This window comes from Capricornis sumatraensis, chromosome 1 (assembly GCF_032405125.1).
Source record: "Capricornis sumatraensis isolate serow.1 chromosome 1, serow.2, whole genome shotgun sequence".
In the NCBI taxonomy this organism is placed as follows: Eukaryota; Metazoa; Chordata; class Mammalia; order Artiodactyla; family Bovidae; genus Capricornis; species Capricornis sumatraensis.
In genome coordinates, this window is record NC_091069.1 from 238,893,737 (window position 1) to 238,913,294 (window position 19,558).

At 42.7% G+C, this 19,558-nt stretch overlaps 1 protein-coding gene across 2 annotated transcripts in view; it reads right to left on the minus strand.

Moving 5' to 3' along the window:
* Positions 1 to 3,184: 3,184 nt before the first annotated feature.
* PCCB (propionyl-CoA carboxylase subunit beta) overlaps positions 3,185 to 19,558 on the minus strand; it is a 97,995-nt gene continuing 81,621 nt past the window's right edge. For both annotated transcript variants that reach the window (XM_068972272.1, XM_068972271.1), the window contains 5 exons: positions 6,356 to 6,463; positions 6,029 to 6,129; positions 5,528 to 5,626; positions 4,506 to 4,605; positions 3,185 to 3,494 (listed from right to left, as the gene is read on the minus strand). In XM_068972272.1, the coding sequence (XP_068828373.1) occupies positions 3,373 to 3,494; positions 4,506 to 4,605; positions 5,528 to 5,626; positions 6,029 to 6,129; positions 6,356 to 6,463 (530 nt within the window). In that variant the 3' untranslated portion in view covers positions 3,185 to 3,372. The remainder of the gene's footprint in view (positions 3,495 to 4,505; positions 4,606 to 5,527; positions 5,627 to 6,028; positions 6,130 to 6,355; positions 6,464 to 19,558) is intronic.

The following is a 19,558-nucleotide window of genomic DNA, read 5'->3' on the forward strand; positions in this document are numbered from 1 at the left end:
GGCCACAGAGATGGGCAAGAGGTGGGGGAAGGCCGTTGTAAAAGAACTCGGAACCCAACTAGAGTGGGAGATTTCCGTTCTCCAACAGAGGGAAGACGCTCAAGAAAAATAACGAGGGGCATAAACCTATCTATCCAGAATGGTGGGGTGACTGGCAGAAATGGGAAAAACGGACGGTAGTCACATGTGGGTTAAGTTGAGCTTAAAATGATACAATCAAGCAGGGCTTACAGACCTTTGGAGCTAAGAGTCTGGAACAGAAAGTCATCAGGGATTGGAGGATTCAGAATTCTCACCTCAGAGAAGCACACCCGTGCTTTAATCTTCATGTTGGAATCCCTTAAAATCACCATTGCTGGTATAACAGTTTACATACTCAGAAAAATAAAATCAACAAGGGTGGGGGAAAAAACTATAAAAGTGGTCTACAAACATAAAGGACTGATTCTTTAAAAATGATAACCACCCAAGTTACTAATCCAAACAACCATGTACCTTCTGTTTGGAAACAATTACAAAAAAGTCTTGAACTTTAGAAGGTTTGATGTTGATAAAGCTGTAGTATCTCTGAAATTGGTGTTCACTGTAGGACTAAGCAAGTGAGTAAAATACCCTTAAACAACACAGGTTTCAACTGGGCAAGTCCACTTATACAGATTTTTCAACAGTAACTACTACAGTACTACACGGCACACAGTTGATTGAATCCTGGATGTGGAACCACAGATTGGATCTGCATATAGGGAGAACCAACTATATTTTACATGGCTTCTTGACGTTAGGAGGGCAGGCCCCCCTAACCCCCGCATTGTTCAAGGGTCAAGTATATACTGAATAAGAGCCCATTTCATCAGTGTAGGAGAAGACCTCATTATGGAATAAAAGAAAGGCAAATAACTTATCCATTAGATTAGAATTAAAAGCTTCAGTATGAACTCGAATTTTCAAAAATATACATAATTTATATATTTTCATGTATATATGTTCCCCATGTACATATATATACACACACATACCAGGATAAATCTCAGTCCGCTGAAAATACCTGGAAGCAATGATAACCCAGTATCAATGTGAAAATCTAGGGTCAATGTTTGCATTCAAATTTCATCTACTAAAAGAAACCACGGCTCTAAGAAAAACATCATGAACCTAATATATTATCCTGTGTCAAAAAATAAGCAAGGGCACAAAAAATTACTGTAACAGACCAAAGGGACTAAGAAACCAGCTTGAAAGAGCGAGCACCCCTCTGGCCATATCAGGAAATTCTGAACATCAAAATGTGTAACATTAAATCTTTAAAGAACCCATGATGGAATATATTCATTCACTAAAAACAAGCATTTATGAAATTATATACCAAGCACAGATTTCAGCTATGAATATATGATTCTCAATCTCAAGAAAGCCTAGGCTGGGGCTTCCCTGGTGGCTCAGTGGTAAAGAATCCTCCTGCCAATGCAGGAGATATGGGTTTGATCCCTGGTCCGGTAAGATCCCACATGCCTCAGAGTAACTAAGCCCGTGCACCACAACTACAGAGCCTGTGCTGGGAGCCGCAACTCCTGAGCCCGCCCGCCGCCTGGGAGCTGCAAGTCCTGAGCCCGCCGGCCGCAACTCCTGGGAAACCATATGCCCTAGAGCCCGTGCCCCACAACGAGAAGCCTGAGCAGGGCAAGCACGAGTAGCCCCAACTTGCCACAACTAGAGAAAAGCCCACACAACAAAAAAGACCCAGCCCAGCCAAAAATCATACATAAATGCAAAAAAAAAAAAAGAAACCCTGGGGTGAAGGTGCGGGACAGGAAGAAAAATGTAACAAACTAGTATAATGTGTGTTTGAAAATCTGATAGGGTGATAGGTAGTATAGTAAGAAAAGGCTTCCCTAGTGGCTCAGACAGTAAGAAGTCTGCCTGCAATTGCAGGACCACCTGGGTTCAATCCCTGGACTGGGAGAATGGCAACCCACTCCAGAATTCTTGCCTGAAGAATTCCCAAAGGAGCCTAGCAGGATACAGTCCATGGAGTCCCAGAGTCAGACACAACTGAACATAGTAAGAAAAATAAACTATTTCAGGAAAACTTTAAAAATGAAAAAATAATTTACACATCTAAATTGACACTAAAAATTTTTTTGAAGAGAAAACTCCTTCCTTCCTTCCTTATGGATAAAATGATAGGATCAGAAATATAGTTTTTTATAACCAACACAGAAAAGCTGATTGAGGCAAGAATCATACTACAAGTACTAGACAAAAGTGTGCTGACAGGCTTACAAAATGCCCCCAGATTCATTACTAATTACAAAGAGAAAATTACAAAGGCTGTCATCTTTGCAGCTGTTACCTTAACCAAGTGATCAGATTCAATTTCATCAATAATGGGAAAAAACTAACATGTGCTTCCTAATGTAATATAAGAAAAGAACACTCTTGCGAATTATTCTTACCTGGATCTAAATGTCTGTAAACAGACAGACCCAAACTGAGTGACTGTCTACAAAATATTTTACAAACATGCTTCAAAAATGTCAATCTCATTAAAGACCATGTAAGACAATGAGCCTTGTTTCACAGGAAATAAACACTGAAATCTGGAGAGACAAAGAGTTGTGATTCTGCAACTTACTCTCAAACAGGTCAATAAAAATAGTAATTATACATTTATGTAGGAGATGAAGCAATTGTAGAAAGTGTTAAGAACTGGAGAATCTAGGTAAAGAGTATACAACTCTTGCCACATTTCCACAGGTTTGAAATTTTCCCAAAAAAGTTTTTTAAATCTGGGAACACATTTCTGGAAAGAAGTTAATATAAGGTAAGCAATTACTATACAGCATATGCTTCCTAAGCATCTATTCTGATAGACACACACATGTATACAACACAATTATAAATACCTTTAATCCTCAACATTTCCTGAAGGAAACGGATAGCATACATCATTTAAATATTATACCATAAAAGTAAGAAAACTGATGCCTAAGCGGATAAGTAGTTCACTCTAAAGGCTTATTATCTCACCTTCAGAGAAAAAAATTAATTCTTAGGGAAAGAAAGGAAAACAACACAGAGATAAGGGTCAGCTCAAAGTGATCACACTACAGTGTTTTCTTTCTAGTTTTCTTCATTTTTCAGATTTCTACCACAAAGAAAGAAAAAGAAATTTAAGCTCAAAATATATCAGTTAAGATTTTTAATAAAATAATTTTACAGTAAGGCACAAATGAAATCTTTCTAGAATTTAATAAACAGCCATTTCAAGTGATTAATGGTATTTAGATTCCCAGGTTTCATGACTGCAAAGGCAGGGGCGTATACAAATGGCCAGGCAGTAATTAGCTCCTGGTTTTTCTTTCCCTGATTCATTTACAATGGAATATTCGCATGTTTCCTCCAAGGGCGCTGTACCTTCTTGCTGGCCAGGACATCCAGGTCACGGCAGATTCGGGCACGTGTGGAGGAAGGCTGGATGATGTCGTCCACAAACCCTGGGGAAGCACAGGAAAGGAAGCGGATCACCTGCTGCCCACCAAGCCCTCACATGGTGCTCAGTGTGGGCACCACCTTCTGGGGCCAACAGTGTGCATGTAGGGCCGGGCCGACACAAGAGAGGCTCAGTCCTGCCAACCTCCCCATGACCCCAGGAGCCCCCTGTTCCTCTGGCGGGTCCCAAACTGGCCCAGAAACATTCAGCAAGAAAAGGAAAATGTGAGCCCTCTTCCATCCTGTCAAGATGAATTTAGTACGGAATAAAATTAAGAAAGTGCACTTTTATTTTTAAAAACTCACTACAATTATCCGTCCCATCCTATGCATAAGTCTGTCTTGCCACTTTCTTTGCCACTCTTCCCATCAGGAAGTGGACTGTACTTCTTCACTTGGCCTTGTAAACTGCCTTGGCCAACAGAATGTAGCAAGAGTAACGCTGCAACTTCCACACCTATGCCTCAAGGCACCTTCTTTCCCCTCTCACCCTCTTGCTGCCCTCAGGACACCCTGCAGAGCACGAGGACGCACCTCCCAAAGAATAAGCAACCCCGTGAAGGAGAGTCCAGCTGACAGCCAGCACCAGCCATGTGAGTGGGGCCACCACAGGCTATCCAGCCCCAGTCAGGCAGCTAGATGACATACTTCCATGACTGATCCCAGCAGAACCACTACCCAGCTCAGCCCAGACCAGACCAAATGCTGACACTCAGAACTATGAGGGGAAGGTGCAGGGAGGTTATTTCAGACCACTTTGAGTAGATTTTTCACAGTACTGGGTAGCTGGAATACCACGAAGAGAGATTTAGCCACTTCAGCAATGTTTTCTTGATCACAGTTACAAAGTGGCCCATACAGGCCTCTCTGCCCTTAAGTGATGACGGCTCAGGGTCCAGCCAGCCCTCACCAGTCTCCAGACTCAACAGGAAGGGCAAAGGTGGGCCTTCTCGAGCAAAATAAGCAGCAAGCGACCCAACAACTGAGCCGAGCTGCTCTCCCCACCACAGGCCCACCTCTCACGGCTGCAGGAAAAGGGTTGGCAAACTTCTCGATGTACTCTGCCTGAGCCGCCTCCACGTTCTCGTGCCCTTTGAAGATGATCTCCACAGCACCCTGTCACGAGAGGAGTTGGTGATCGCCCTGGAGGCCCCCGGAGACCAGGGTAGCCCTCCCCCCCAACATCACTGGGAGTGATTGCAAATGTCTCGGTAAACAAAGCGTGCTGGAGAGCAGTGGCCACCCCAGGTGCCTGGAGCGACCGCCATAAACCCCCGGCTGCAATGGATGCTCAGCCACGGCTCCAATGACCGGGTGGCCCAGGCCGAGGCATCACCTGCCTCCCTAGATTCTGTCCTAATCTCTCCAAGTGCATTTGTCCTTCTCTGAGGCCAAGATATTTGGCCCAGTTTCCACTGTTAAGAGTCAAGGTCCCCTTATCAAGGGAAGCAGAATGCTGTTACACTTTTTCATTGTCCTGAGCCCTGAGCACACAACTCAATGGCCAGAGGCAGAGAAACTAAAATGCAAGTGTAGAAAAATGAGGCCTGAGAGAGAAGCCGTCCTGTCAGAACCCCTCAAAGTCAGCTTGGGGAGGCTGGGGCCTGGGAGATACCTAGTTCAACCCCGACAGCTATTTCAAAGCAGGAAAGGAGTGGTTAGTAGACTAGGCAACAGGGGGCACCCTGCCCAAAGTCAGCAGGGTCGGGACTACAGCTCGGCCCCCGTGGGCTGCAGGAGTGGCTCCAGGACCTCTTGGGAGCTGGGGATGGGGTTGGGGAAACATCCAGTCCTCCAACAACTAGTTCAGCTGACTCAGCCCTTTCTGTTCTACTGAATCCCTGAACCCACTCGAGGCCCCTACTACCTGGGTCCGTGCCTGAAGTGAGAGTGCAGGAGGGGGATTGCCAGGGTCTAGACCCCAACTCCCTGGAGGCCTGGCGACCCCAGGGGCCCAGGCCTTTTCCCAACACTTCCCAGTTGTGCGGGGAGCGTGGAGTCCCTGGAGCCAGGAGAAGGGGAAGCTGGAGGGTCTTACCTTTGCCCCCATGACAGCAATCTCCGCCGTGGGCCAGGCGTAGTTGGTGTCACCACAGAGGTGCTTGGAGCTCATGACATCATAGGCGCCACCGTAGGCCTAGAACAGTCCCAGATGCTGGATGTTAGAGCCTGAGTCAGCCGGATCACATCCCTGTAAGACCCCAGGAAGCCAAGTGAAGTGAGGATGGAAAGCAAGACTGGCCCTCCTGGGCTCCTGAAGGCCCAGGGCTGGGAGGCCCAGGAATACGAGGGCGCAGCCACAGGCCTTTCGCAGTTCACGGTCACGGTCTTCCGGCCTTTTCCCACTCCCAGATGAACAGGGACTTCTCTGCCGGGCGTGTCTGCAGAACCATCCACGCCGAGCCATCCTCGAGAACTTGTTAAGGGGAATGAGGCGTAGACTCCTCCCAGCACTGCTGACCCTCTCGGCCAGACCCCCAACCCCCAGGCCCCACCGCTGGGGGTGAGCGGGCTCCAGCCTCCAGCCTGAGCTCCTCACCTTCCTGGTGATGACCGTCACTTTGGGCACAGTGGCCTCTGCAAACGCGTAGAGCAGCTTGGCGCCGTGGCGGATGATGCCCCCATACTCCTGCGCGGTGCCTGTGGCAGGAGCAAGTTACCGGATACCCACAGAATCTCCCTGGGGCCAACCCCCACTCTCAGCTGTGAGGGCTTCCCCTTCCCCACAAGGCCACCCCCAGCCAGTCCCCACCTCCAGACGCCCAGAGGATGGCAACGTCACAAATCCTGTGCAAGAGGACCTCCACATAAAGCGGCGTCTCAGGGCAAAACCACCTCTCCTGACCCAGCTCCCTCAGTGACTCACCAGGCAGGAAGCCAGGGACATCCACAAAAGTGATGAGGGGAATGTTGAACGAGTCACAGAATCGGACAAAACGAGCCCCTTTCACGGATGAATTAATGTCCAAGCATCCTAGAAAGAGAGAAACCAGTCCCAGCCCCACCCACACTGGGCAACCATTCAGAGCTGGTTTCTACAGGGGTACTAAAGTTTTGTCATCAGAGAAACTAAAGGAGAGCTTCATACTCCAAGAAAAACAGGGGGGACAGGAGACTTCCCCTGGCTCTGGCCAGAGGACCCAGCAGTGGCTCGGCCCCGGCGGCTGGCACCACACCCCAGCACAGACATCCAGCTTTTGTCTCGTGAGCTGAAGGGCAGTGGTCACCTGAGGCACAGCCCACCTCACCCCTGGAGCTGCAGTGGGAGGCCCTCATCCAAGGGCTGGTCTTCTAGAGTCTGTGTAGTTGCAATTGGATTCTGCCTCCATCAGCCACAGCCATGTGATTGGGGAAATTACTTTCTGAGCCTGAGATTCCCCACCTTAAAAGGAAGGATGTTACTTCCCCTACTATGGAGGTGGTGGGTTAGTCATGAAGTTGTGTCCAACTCTTGCGACCTCGTGGACTATAGCTCGCCAGGCCCCTCTGTCCATGGGATTCTCTAGGCAAGAACCGTGGAGTGGGTTGCCATTTGCTTCTCCAGGGGATCTTTCCTGACCCAGGGATCGAACTGGGGTCCCCTGCATTGCAGGCAGATTCTCTACCAACTGAGCCACCAGGGAAGCCCTACCATAGTTGTAAGGATTAAAGGAGACGGTATCGGTAAAATGGCACAGAAGAGAATAAGAGCTCAATTACTAGTAAGTCCCCTCACCCAGAACGGTCTGCAGAGCATTCTATGAGGCCAGCATTATCCGGATACCAAAACTTCTTGTTTTCGGACAAGAAAATGCGAAGCAAAATCCCTCATGAAAAGTTCTGAGATATTAGAAAAACACTGCCAAGTGCAGTTTAACCCAAGAATCCAGAGTTGATCTAATGTGTGAAAAGCAGTGAAATTATTAAAGGAAAAAAACAATAAAACGGTCATCACAACAGATACAAACATCTGAGGAAATCCAATATTCATAATTAAAAACCAGCAGTAAACTATGAGTGCAATAGAACTTCTACTGTCTGATAAAGAATGTCCATAAAAAACTTAAATACTCATGGATCAGAAGAATATATAAATTCCCAAACTGAACTATGCCAGTGCTGTCCAAGAGAACTTTCTATGATGAAGAAAATGTTCTCTGACTCTGTTATTTGTTGACATAGTAACAACTAGACACATGTGGCTACTGAACACCTGAAACATAATAGGGAAAGTGAGAGACTAAGCTCCTAATCGTATTGAATCTTAATTACTTACACTATTTTATTATTTTAGATTTAAAGCTTAATAGGCTAGCATAGCTGGACAAATTTGCATTTTCAAGCAATTCCTATCAAAATCATAGGAAATGCCTTTGTAGAAACTGATAAATCCAATCTTCACGACCCAGATAATCATGATGATGTGATCACTAATCTAGAGCCAGACATCTTGGAATGTGAAGTCAAGTGGGCCTTAGAAAGCATCACTAAGAACAAAGCTAGTGGAGGTGATGGAATTCCAGTTGAGCTGTTTCAAATCCTGAAAGATGATGCTGTGAAAGTGCTGCCCTCAATATGACAGCAAATTTGGAAAACTGAGCAGTGGCCACAGGACTGGAAAAGGTCAGTTTTCATTCTAATCCCAAAGAAAGGCAATGCCAAAGAATGCTCAAACTATCGCACAATTGCACTCATCTCACATGCTAGTAAAGTAATGCTCAAAATTCTCCAAGCCAGACTTCAGCAATACATGAACTGTGAACTCCCTGATGTACAAGCTGGTTTTAGAAAAGGCAGAGGAACCAGAGATCAAATTGCCAACATCCGCTGGATCATGGAAAAAGCAAGAGAGTTCCAGAAAAATGTCTATTTCTGCTTTATTGACTATGCCAAATCCTTTCACTGTGTGGATCACAATAAACTGTGGAAAATTCTGAAAGAGATGGGAATACCAGACCACCTGACCTGCCTCTTGAGAAATCTGTATGCAGGCCAGGAATCAACAGTTAGAACTGGAAATGGAACAACAGACTGGTTCCAAATAGGAAAAGGAGTACGTCCAGGCTGTTTATTGTCACCCTGCTTATTTAACTTCTATGCAGGGTACATCATGAGAAACGCTGGACTGGAAGAAACAGAAGCTGAAATCAAGATTGCCGGGAGAAATCTCAATAACCTCAGATTTGCAGATGACAACACCCTTATGGCAGAAAGTGAAGAGGAGCTAAAAAGCCTCTTGATGAAAGTGAAAGAGAAGAGTGAAAAAGTTGGCTTAAAGCTCAACATTCAGAAAACGAAGATCATGGCATCCAGTCCCATCACTCCATGGGAAATAGATGGGGAAACAGTAGAAACAGTGTCAGACTTTATTTTGGGGGGCTCCAAAATCACTGCAGATGGTGATTGCAGCCATGAAATTAAAAGACGCTTATTCCTTGGAAGAAAAGTTATGACCAACCTAGATAGTATATTCAAAAGCAGAGACATGACTTTACCGACTAAGGTCTGTCTAGTCAAGGCTATGGTTTTTCCTGTGGTCATGTATGGACGTAAGAGCTGGACTGTGAAGAAGGCTCAACGCCGAAGAATTGATGCTTTTGAACTGTGGTGTTGGAGAAGACTCTTGAGAGTCCCTTGGACTGCAAGGAGATCCAACCAGTCCATTTTGAAGGAGATCAGCCCTGGGATTCCTTTGGAAGGAATGATGCTAAAGCTGAAGCTCCAGTACTTTGGCCACCTCATGCGAAGAGTTGACTCACTGGAAAAGACTCTGATGCTGGGAGAGATTGGGGGCAGGAGGAGAAGGGGACAACAGAGGATGAGATGGCTGGATGGCATCACAGACTCGACGGACGTGAGTCTGAGTGAACTCCGGGAGATGGTGATGGACAAGGAGGCCTGGCGTGCTGCTATTTATGGGGTCGCAAAGAGTCGGACACGACTGAGCGACTGAACTGAACTGAAAATTCATATGGTAATACAAAGGAGATAGACTAGTCAAATGGTATTTTTTTTAATAGCAGTATCAGAAGACTTCCACTAGCTAACCTGAAGACTCACAAAAGCAGGGTTTCTCTGTCTTAGCACTACCAACATTTTGGACAGAATGATTCTTTGCTATGGGGGTTTGACTTCTGCATGTAGAATGTTTAGTCACCATCTTTGGGTTAGACACACTAGATGTCAGGAGCCCCCCTCCACCCGTCACACCCACTGTGACAATCAAAACTGTTTCCAATATAGCCACATGTTCCCAGTACATTGAAATTGTCCCTAGTTGAGAACCACCAAGAACCATAAAGCTTCAGAAATCAAGACAAGATGGCAGAAGCATAAAGGCAGGCAAAACCAGCAACCAAACAGGACAGACAGGGAAGAAATAGACCCAGAGAACTGATTTCAGACCACGCACCAAAACAATGTGGAAAGCAAGTCTTTCTTAACCAACGGTAATACTGTTTCACTCCATACTCTACACACGAAAATCAACCAAAAATGGATCACAGAGCTTAACATAACCCACAACCACAAAGCTCCAAGAAGGTGACTTGGACTATCTTCAAAACCTTGCAGTAGGCAAAGATTTCCTGGACAGGACACAAAAGCTCTAATCAGAAGTCAAACACTGATAAAAAGGATTTTACCACTTTTTAAAAATAATGTGAGTCAAAAGACTTAATTAAATAAACAAACAAGTCACAGAGCAGGAAAAAAATATTTAAAATATACAAATCTGACAAAGGGTTCACATCAGAATATATAAAGAATCTTAGAAATAAACAATAAAAAGACAACTCAAAAAATAAAAACAATAGGCAAAGCTTCCCTCTTGCTAAATGCCAGAGGGAATGTCTGAGATGACAGACATGTTCTATATCTTATTTTGGATGGTGATTACAGGTTGGGAGTCTCCCCCTGGGTGGGGAAGAACCCTGGAGGAGGGCATGGCAACCCACTCTAGTTTTCTTGCCTGCAGAATCCCATGGAGCCTATGGTCCATAGGGTCACAAAGACATGACTGAAGTGATTTAGCACACATGAATAGTCAACTTGCCAAAACCCACCCAAATGAGCATGTAAAAGCCGTGCATTTTATGGTCTGTAAATTATAACTTAAAAAAAAAATGTTTTAAATCTCCCCTCCTCCCTCTCTATCCAAATCTATGTTAATAAAGAATGCGAATGATGAGTCTTGGGATGAAGACAACTCTAAATTAAGAAACCGCAAGATGGAAAAGAGGTCAGAATAAAAATCAAAAGGAAGAAACATATGAGCAATGACAACCAAAACAAGATAAAATCATTGGGGAATTGAAAATAGAAATGGAAAACCTGTGACCCTGAGCTACCAAGAGTGGGCCCTAGGTCCAAGAGCTTGGCTGCCTCATCACAGTCCAGGCCTGTCAGAGCATCTGGCACCCAGGAAGTCCAATGAGCCCTGGCAAATTCTACAAGGAAGAAATAAGAACAGGTGCCAAGGGGGAGGAGAGAAAGGGGAGAGAAGGAGTGCGAGTTTGGGATTAGCAGATGCAAACCAGTATACATAAAATGGATAAACAACAAGGTCCTACTATATAGCATGGAGAACTATATTCAATACCCCATGGTTTATCATGACTATGAAAAATATATATATATTAATATATGTATAACTGAATCACTTTTTTTGTACAGCACAAGTTAACACAACATTGTAAATCAACTACATCAATAAAAAAGAAACAGAAATGAGAACCATGACAAAGGCCTCCTCTGTGAGCCTCTGACACTTTATGACACTCCATAAATATCACAAAGAAAATTACAAAGTCAGAAGGAGGGAAGCTGAAGAACCACAATGGAACCAAGTATTCAGACCCCAGTCAGGGCTCAGGAAGGCCTTGGATAGAAGTCTACATATTTGAAGATAAAGTTTCCAGAATAAGCCAAGCAGTTTCTTCAAAAGAGAGCTTGTGAGAGTGTGCCTGTACCAGAGGGTGCCAGAACCTGCAGACATGGTCTCAGGACACGAAATCTCTTTGTGCAGACACAGGAAATCATGTGAAGTCCACGCCAGGGACAGACACAGTAAGGAGGAGGAACTCAAGAATACGTGAACAGATGAGAACTCACCAGAGGAACAAAATGCACAGTCAGTGCGTAAACATGATTTCTAAACAACAAAACGGCGGAACAGATAGCACCTAGCTCCTATCCTCAAAGAGAAGCATCAAAAAACAAGCAGAAACAGTCAGAACTAACTTTGTCAACATTCTGAAACAGACAAGTTAAGCAAAAGCTGAAATGGGGAAAAGGCAATTTAGAAACTGCAGAAAAGCTTTGTGGCATTTTGAATTACACTTTCCCCACATTCTCCCTGGTTCTAGAGGAAGGAAAGATGACCTCAGTCACAAATCACCATGTAGGTCTGTTCTACCTTGTGTGAGGGCACCCTGAAAGATGATGCAAGCCTTTCATCTCTGTACCTAACTCAGAACTCATCCAGACCACAAAAGTAGCAGCCAATACTCACTGTGAGAAAAAAGAACCACCGACAGACATCTGGGGCAAAAGATTACAGTTGAGATCATCTAAGGCCAGGGAGGAAAAAAACAGGCAGCGTGGGGGTTTGGCGGGGGTGGGGCAGAATTTGGACATTCTAGAGCCACTGTATCTACAAGGGAATTCAGAAAGAGGCAGATATGCCTAGAGCGAGGTGTATGCTCAGAAAAGCTCTGAGAAGGGAAATTACAAAGCACCTTGAATAAATCAGTGAAACAAAACAGAGCCCAGAAATAAACCCACAGAGCTAAGGACAATTAATCTTTGACAAAGAAGGCAGTATACAATGGGAAAAAACAGTCTTTCAGCAAGTGATATTAAGAAAGTTGGGCAGCAACATGTAAACCACCCTCTGAGCATACTCAAAAAGAAATTCAAAATGGCCAAAACCTTAAATGTAAGACAAGACACCATAAAACTCCAAGAACAGTACATGTGCAAAACATTCTGACATAAATCACACCCATGTTTCCATAAGTCAGTCTCTCATGGCAACAGAAATAAAAGTAAAAATAAACAAATGAGATCAACCAAGCATATCAGCTTTCAAACAGCAAAGGAACCCATAAACAAAATGAAAAAGACAAACTTCCAACTCAGAGAAGATATTTGCAAATGATGCAACCAGCAAAGGCTTAATTTCCAAAATAAATAAACAGCTTCTACAATTCAATAACAAAAAAGCAAATAACCAACCAAAAAATGGTCAGAAGGCCTAAACAGACATTTCTCCAAAGAAGACACACTGATGGCCAATAGACACATGAAAATATGCTCATCACTGCTAATTATTAAATAAATGTAAATCAAAACTACAATGAGGTACCACCTCACACCAGTCAGAATGACCACATTAAAAAGTCTAGAAATAATAAATGCTGGAGAGAGAGCAGGAAAATGAGTGTAGTTCAACACAAAACAGTATGGAGGTTCCTCAAAAAACTAAAAATAGAGGTGAAGTATGACACAGCAATCTCACTCCTAGGCATATACCCGGACAAACTATAATTTGAAAATATGCATGGATTCCTATTGTTCATAACAGCACTATTTACATCAGCCAAGACATGGAAAGGGACTCTGGTGGCTCAGAGGTAAGACATGGAAAGAACCTAAATGTCCAGTGACAGAATGATGTGTGTGGTGTATACACATACAGAATGGAATATTACTCAGCCATTAAAAAGAATGAAATAATGCCATTTGCAGCAACATGGATAGACCAAGGGATTATCACATTAAGTGAAGTAAGTCAGAAACAGAAGGATAAATACCATATATCACTTATATGTGGGATACAGAATATGACACAAGTGAACATATGTACTAAACAGAAACAGACTCACAGACAGAGAACAAACATACTCACGGTGCCCAAGGGGGAGGGTGTATGGGGGAAGTAAAATCAGGAGTTTGGTTGTTAGCAGGTGCAATCTATTATATAGAGAGTGGATAAACAACAAGGTCCTACTGTATAGCACAGGGGAAAATTTCAACATCCTGTGATAGACCAGAATGCAACTAACTATGCAGTATAGCAGAATTAACACAAAACTGTAAATCAACTATCAGTTCAGTTCAGTCACTCAGTCGTCTCCAACTCTCTGCAACCCCAAGAACTGCAGCATGCCAGGCCTCCCTATCCATCACCAACTCCCAGAGTTTACCCAAACTCATATGCATTGAGTCAATGATGCCATCTAACTGTACTTCAATAAAATATTTCTAAAAAAGAAAATACCTTGAGATGAATGAAAATGAAATAACATTACAAAACAAAAGACCTGAGAGGATCTTAAGCTTTAACCTTGGGCTGATCCCTAAACTCTGTCTAAGTCTAGCCAAGTGTTGAAAGAAAGCCTCAATACAGAGCCAAACTGCAAAGACTAAAAGAGATGTTCTCTTATCTGTCTATTTTGGCACCTCAGTCACAAACAGTAGTTGGACACAAGCTAAGGAAGAGAACAAGGAACACAGCCCCTGCAAAACCAGTTAGGAAAAGTCACTAGACAAACAGACTGCTACAGCATTCAACAATCAGAAAACAACAAACTCTGGAAAAGGGGGAGAATGTGATCCCAGAGTTCAACACATTATAATATTCAAGTGTTCGGTTTTCAACAGCAATAAAAAAAAAAGCATACAGAGAAACAGGAAAGTAGAACCATTCAAATGAACAAAATAAACATAAACAATCATCCTTAAGGAAGCCCAGACAATAAATTTACTAAACAAAGGTTTTAAAACAACTGTTTTAAATATGCTCAAGGAGGTAAAGAAAAACATGAAGAACTAAACAAACAAACAAAAAACAGGAAAAAAAATGTATGGACAAAATGAGACTATCAATGGATAAACAAATTATAAAAAAGAACCAAACAAATTCTATTACTAAAAAGTACAATAACGGAAGCAAAAATATCGCTACAGGGGTTCAACAGAATTGAGAAGACAGGAAGAAGGATGAGGAATCCTGAAAATACAAAAACTTAAATTATCCAATCAAAGGAACAGAAAGAAAAGAAAAACTGAAGTGATTAGAGACTAATGGACTATGAATATCATGAAGTAAACCAATATATACAGCAAGTCAGTACCGTAAGGAGGAGAGAGGAGAAGCGAGTAGAGACATTGTTTGAACAAATAATATCCAAAAAATTTCTCAAATTTGGCACAAGATGTGAAGAAACAAAACCAAGAACTGTAAGCCTAAGTAGAATAACCTCACACATATCCATGCTAAGACACATTATAGTCAAACTATTTAAAGAAAAAGAATCCTGAAAGTAGCAAAAGTAAGTGATTAATCAAATACAAAGAATCGTCAAGAAGACTACAAACTGCTTTCTCAGCAGAAACCATGGAGGCCAGAAGACAATGGGATACGTATGTAAAGCGATGAAAGTTCTGTTTTTTATTTATTTTCTTATTGAAGGATAATTACTTTACAGAATTGTGTTCTTTTCTGTCAAATCTCAACATGAATCAGCCACAGGTATACCTATGTCCCCTTCCTCTTGAACCTCCCTCCCATCTCCCTCCCCATCCCACCCCTCTAGGTTGATACAGGCCCCTGTTTGAGTTTCCTGAAACATACAGAAAATTCCCATTGGCTATCTATTTTACATATGGTAATGTAAGTTTCCATGTTACTCTCTCCATACATCTCATCCTCTCCTCCCCTCTCCCCATGTGCATAAGTCTATTCTCTGTGTCTGTTTCTCCACTGCTGCCCTGTAAATAAGTTCTTCAGTACCATTTTTCTAGATTCCATATATACGTGTTCAGTTCAGTTCAGTCGCTCAGTCATGTCCGACTCTTTGCGACCCCATGAATTGCAGCACGCCAGGCCTCCCTGTCCATCACCAACTCCCAGAGTTCACTCAAACTCACGTCCATTGAGTCGGTGATGCCATCCAGCCATCTCATTCTCTGTCGTCCCCTTCTCCTCCTGCCCCCAATTCCTCCCAGCATCAGAGTCTTTTCCAATGAGTCAACTCTTCGCATGAGGTGGCCAAAGTACTGGAGTTTCAGCTTTAGCATCAGTCCTTCCAAAGAACACCCAGGACTGATCTCCTTTAGAAAGGACTGGTTGGATCTCCTTACAGTTCAAGGGACTCTCAAGAGTCTTCTCCAACACCACAGTTCAAAACCATCAATGCTTTGGCACTCAGCTTTCTTCACAGTCCAACTCTCACATCCATACATGACCAATGGAAAAACCATAGCCTTGACTAGACGGACTTTTGTTGGCAAAGGGATGTCTCTGCTTTTGAATATGCTATCTAGGTTGGTCATAACTTTTCTTCCAAGGAGTAAGTGTCTTTTAATTTCATGGCTGCAATCACCATCTGCAGTGATTTTGGAGCCCAGAAAAATAAACTCTGACACTGTTTCCACTGTTTCCCCATCTATTTGCCATGAAGTGATGGGACCAGATGCCATGATCTTTGTTTTCTGAATGTTGACCTTTAAGCCAACTTTTTCGCTCTCCTCTTTCACTTTCATCAAGAGGCTCTTTAGTTCCTCTTCACTTTCTGCCATAAGGGTGGTGTCATCTGCATATCTGAGGTTATTGATATTTCTCCCGGCAATCTTGATTTCAGCTTGTAAATAAACAGGGTGATAATATATGTGTTAGACTATGATATTTACCTTTCTCTTTTCTGACTCACTTCACTCTGTATAATAGGTTCTAGGTTCATCTACCTCATCAGAACTGACTCAAATGCTTTCCTTTTTATGGCTGAGTAATATTCCATTGTGTATATTTACCACAACTCCTTTATCCATTCATCTGTTGATGGATATCTAGGTTGCTTCCATGTTTGGGCGATTGTAAATACTGCTGCAATGAACAATGGGATACATGTGTCTTTTTCAATTTTGGTTTCCTCAGGATAGAAGCCTAGGAGTGGGATTGCTGGGTCATATGGTGGTTTTATTCCTAGTTTCTTAAGGAATCTCCATACCATCTTCCATTGTGGCTGTATCAATTTACATTCCTACCAACAGTGCAAGAGCGTTCCCTTTTCTCCACACCCTCTCCAGCATTTATTGTTTGTAGACTTTTTGATGATGGCCATTCTGACCAGTGTGAGGCGATATCTCATTGTAGTTTTGATTTGCATTTCTCTAATAATGAGCGATGTTGAGCATCTTTTCATGTGTTTGTTAGCCATCAGTATGTCTTCTTAGGAGAAACGTCTGTTTAGGTCTTTTTCCCACTTTTTGATTGGGTTGTTTGATTTTCTGGCATTGAGTTCTATGAGCTGCTTGTATATTTTGGAAATTCATCCTTTGTCATTGTTTCATTTGCTGTTATTTTCTCCCATTCTGAAGGCTGTCTTTTCACCAGCCTTAGTTTCCTCTGCTGTACAAAAGCTTTTAAGTTTAATCAGGTCCCACCTGTTTCCTTTTGTTTCTATTTCCATTACTCTAGGAGGTGGTTCATAAGAAGATCTTGCTTTGATTTATGTCATCAAGTATTCTGCCTATGTTTTCCTCTAAGAGTTTTATAGTTTCTGGTCTTGCATTTAGGTCTTTAATCCATTTTGAGTTTATCTTTGTGTATGGTGTTAGGAAGTGTTCTAATTTCATTCTCTTACACATAGCTGTCCAGTTTTCCCAGCACCAGTTATTGAAGAGGCTGTCTTTCCCCTGTTGTATATTCTTGCCTTCTTTGTCAAAAATAAGGTACCCATAGGTGCATGGGTTTATTTCTGGGCTTTCTATCTTGTTCCATGGGTCCATATTTCTGTTTTTGTGCCAGTAACATGCTGTCTTGATGACCATAGCTTTGTAGTATAATCTGAAGTCAAGAAGGTTGATTCCTCCAGCTCCATTCTTCTTTCTCAAGACTGCCTTGGCTATTTGGGGGTTTTTGTGTTTCCATATGAATTGTGAAATTTTTTGTTCTAGTTCTGTCAAAAATGCCATTGGTGATTTGATAAGGTTCACACTGAATCTGTAGATTGCCTTTGGTAGTATAGTCAGTTTCACAATATTGATTCTTCCTACCCAGGAACATGGAATATCTCCCCATCTGTTTATGTCATCTTCGATTTCTTCCATCAGTGTCTTACAATTTTCTGTGGACAGTTCGTCTCCTTAAGTAAGTTTATTCCTAGATATTTAATTCTTTTTGTTGCAATAGTGCATAGGATTGATTCCTTAATTTCTCTTTTTGATTTTTCATTGTTAGTATACAGAAATGCAAGTGATTTCTGTGTACTGATTTTGTATCCTGCACTTTGCTAAATTCACTGATTAGCTCTAGTAATTTTCTGATACTATCTTTAGGGTTTTCTATGTACAGTATCATGTCATCTGCATACCGTGAGCACGTTATTTCTTCTTTTCCAATCTGGATTCTTTTTACTTCTTTTTCTTCTCTGATTGCTGTAGCCAGGACTTTCAGAATTATGTTGAATAACAGTAGAGAAAGTTGACACCCTTGTCTTGTTCCTATTCTTAAGGGGATTGCTTCAGTTTTTCACCATTGAGAATAATGTTTGCTGTAGGTTTCTCATATTTGGCCTTTACTATGTTGAGGTAGTTTCCTTCTATGCCCATTTTTTGAAGAGTTTTAATCATAAATGGGTGCTGAATTTTGTCAAAGGTTTTTCTCCATCTATTGAGATTATCATATGGTTTTTATCTCTCAATTTGTTAACATGGTTTCTCAAATTGATTGATTGGAATATATTGAAGAATCCTTGCATTCCTAGAATAAACCCAACTTGATCATGATGTATGAGCTTTTCAGTGTGTTGCTGAATTCTGTTTGCTAAAATTCTGTTGAGGATTTTTGCATCTATGTTCTTCAGTGATATTGGCCTGTAGCTTGTGCTGTCTTTGTCTGTTTTTGGTATCACGGTGATGATGGCCTCATAGAGTGAGTTTGGAAGTGTTCCTTCCTCTGCGATTTTTTGAAAGATTTTGGAAGGATAGGCATTAGCTCCTTAAATGTTCTATAGAATTCTCCTGTGAAGGAAGCCATTTGGTCCGGGGCTTTTGTTTGGGGGGAGATTTTTGATCACAGTTTTAATTTCAGTGTTTGCAATTGGGTTGTTCATAATTTCTATTTCTTCCTGGTTTGGGAAATTGAACTTTTCTAAGAATCTGTCCATTTCTTCCAGATTATCCATTTTATTCCCATATAGTTGTCCATAAGTGAAGTGAAGTCGCTCAGTCGTGTCCGAATCTTTGCGACCCCATGGACTGTAGCCCACCAGGCTCCTCGGTCCATGGGATTCTCCAAGCAAGAATACTGGAGTGGGTTGCCGTTTCTTTCTCTAGGGGACCTTCCTGACCCAGGGATCGAACCCAGGTCTCCTACATAGCAGGCAGACGCTTTAACCTCTGAGCCACCAGGGAAGCCCATGGTTTTCCATAATAGTCTTTTATAATCCTTTGTATTTCTGCATTGTCTGTTGTAACCTCTCCTTTTTCTAATTTTGTTGATTTGATTCTTCTCTCTTTTTTTCTTGATGAGTCTGGCTAAAGGTTTGTCAGTTTTACTTATCTTCTCAAAGAATGAGCTTTTAGTTCTAGTAAGCTTAGCGTTGGACTGTGAAGAAAGCTGAGCACTGAAGAATTGATGCTTTTGAACTGTGGTGTTGGAGAAGACTCTTGAGAGTCCCCTGGACTGCAAGGAGATCCAACCAGTCCATTCAAAAGGAGATTGGCCCTGGGTGTTCTTTAGAAGGAACAATGCTAAAGCTGAAACTCCAGTACTTTGGCCACCTCGTGTGAACAGTTGACTCATTGGAAAAGACTCTGATGCTGGGAGGGATTGGGGGCAGGAGGAGAAGGGGACGACAGAGGATGAGATGGCTGGATGGCATCTCACCAACTCGATGGACGTGAGTTTGAGTGAACTCTGGGAAAATGGTGATGGACAGGGAGGCCTGGCGTGCTGCGATTCATGGGGTCGCAAAGAGTCAAACACAACTGAGCGACTGACCTGACTGTTTCTTTCACTGTTTTTCATTTATTTCTGCTAGGATCTTTATGATTTCTTTCCTTCTACTAATTTGCAGGGGCG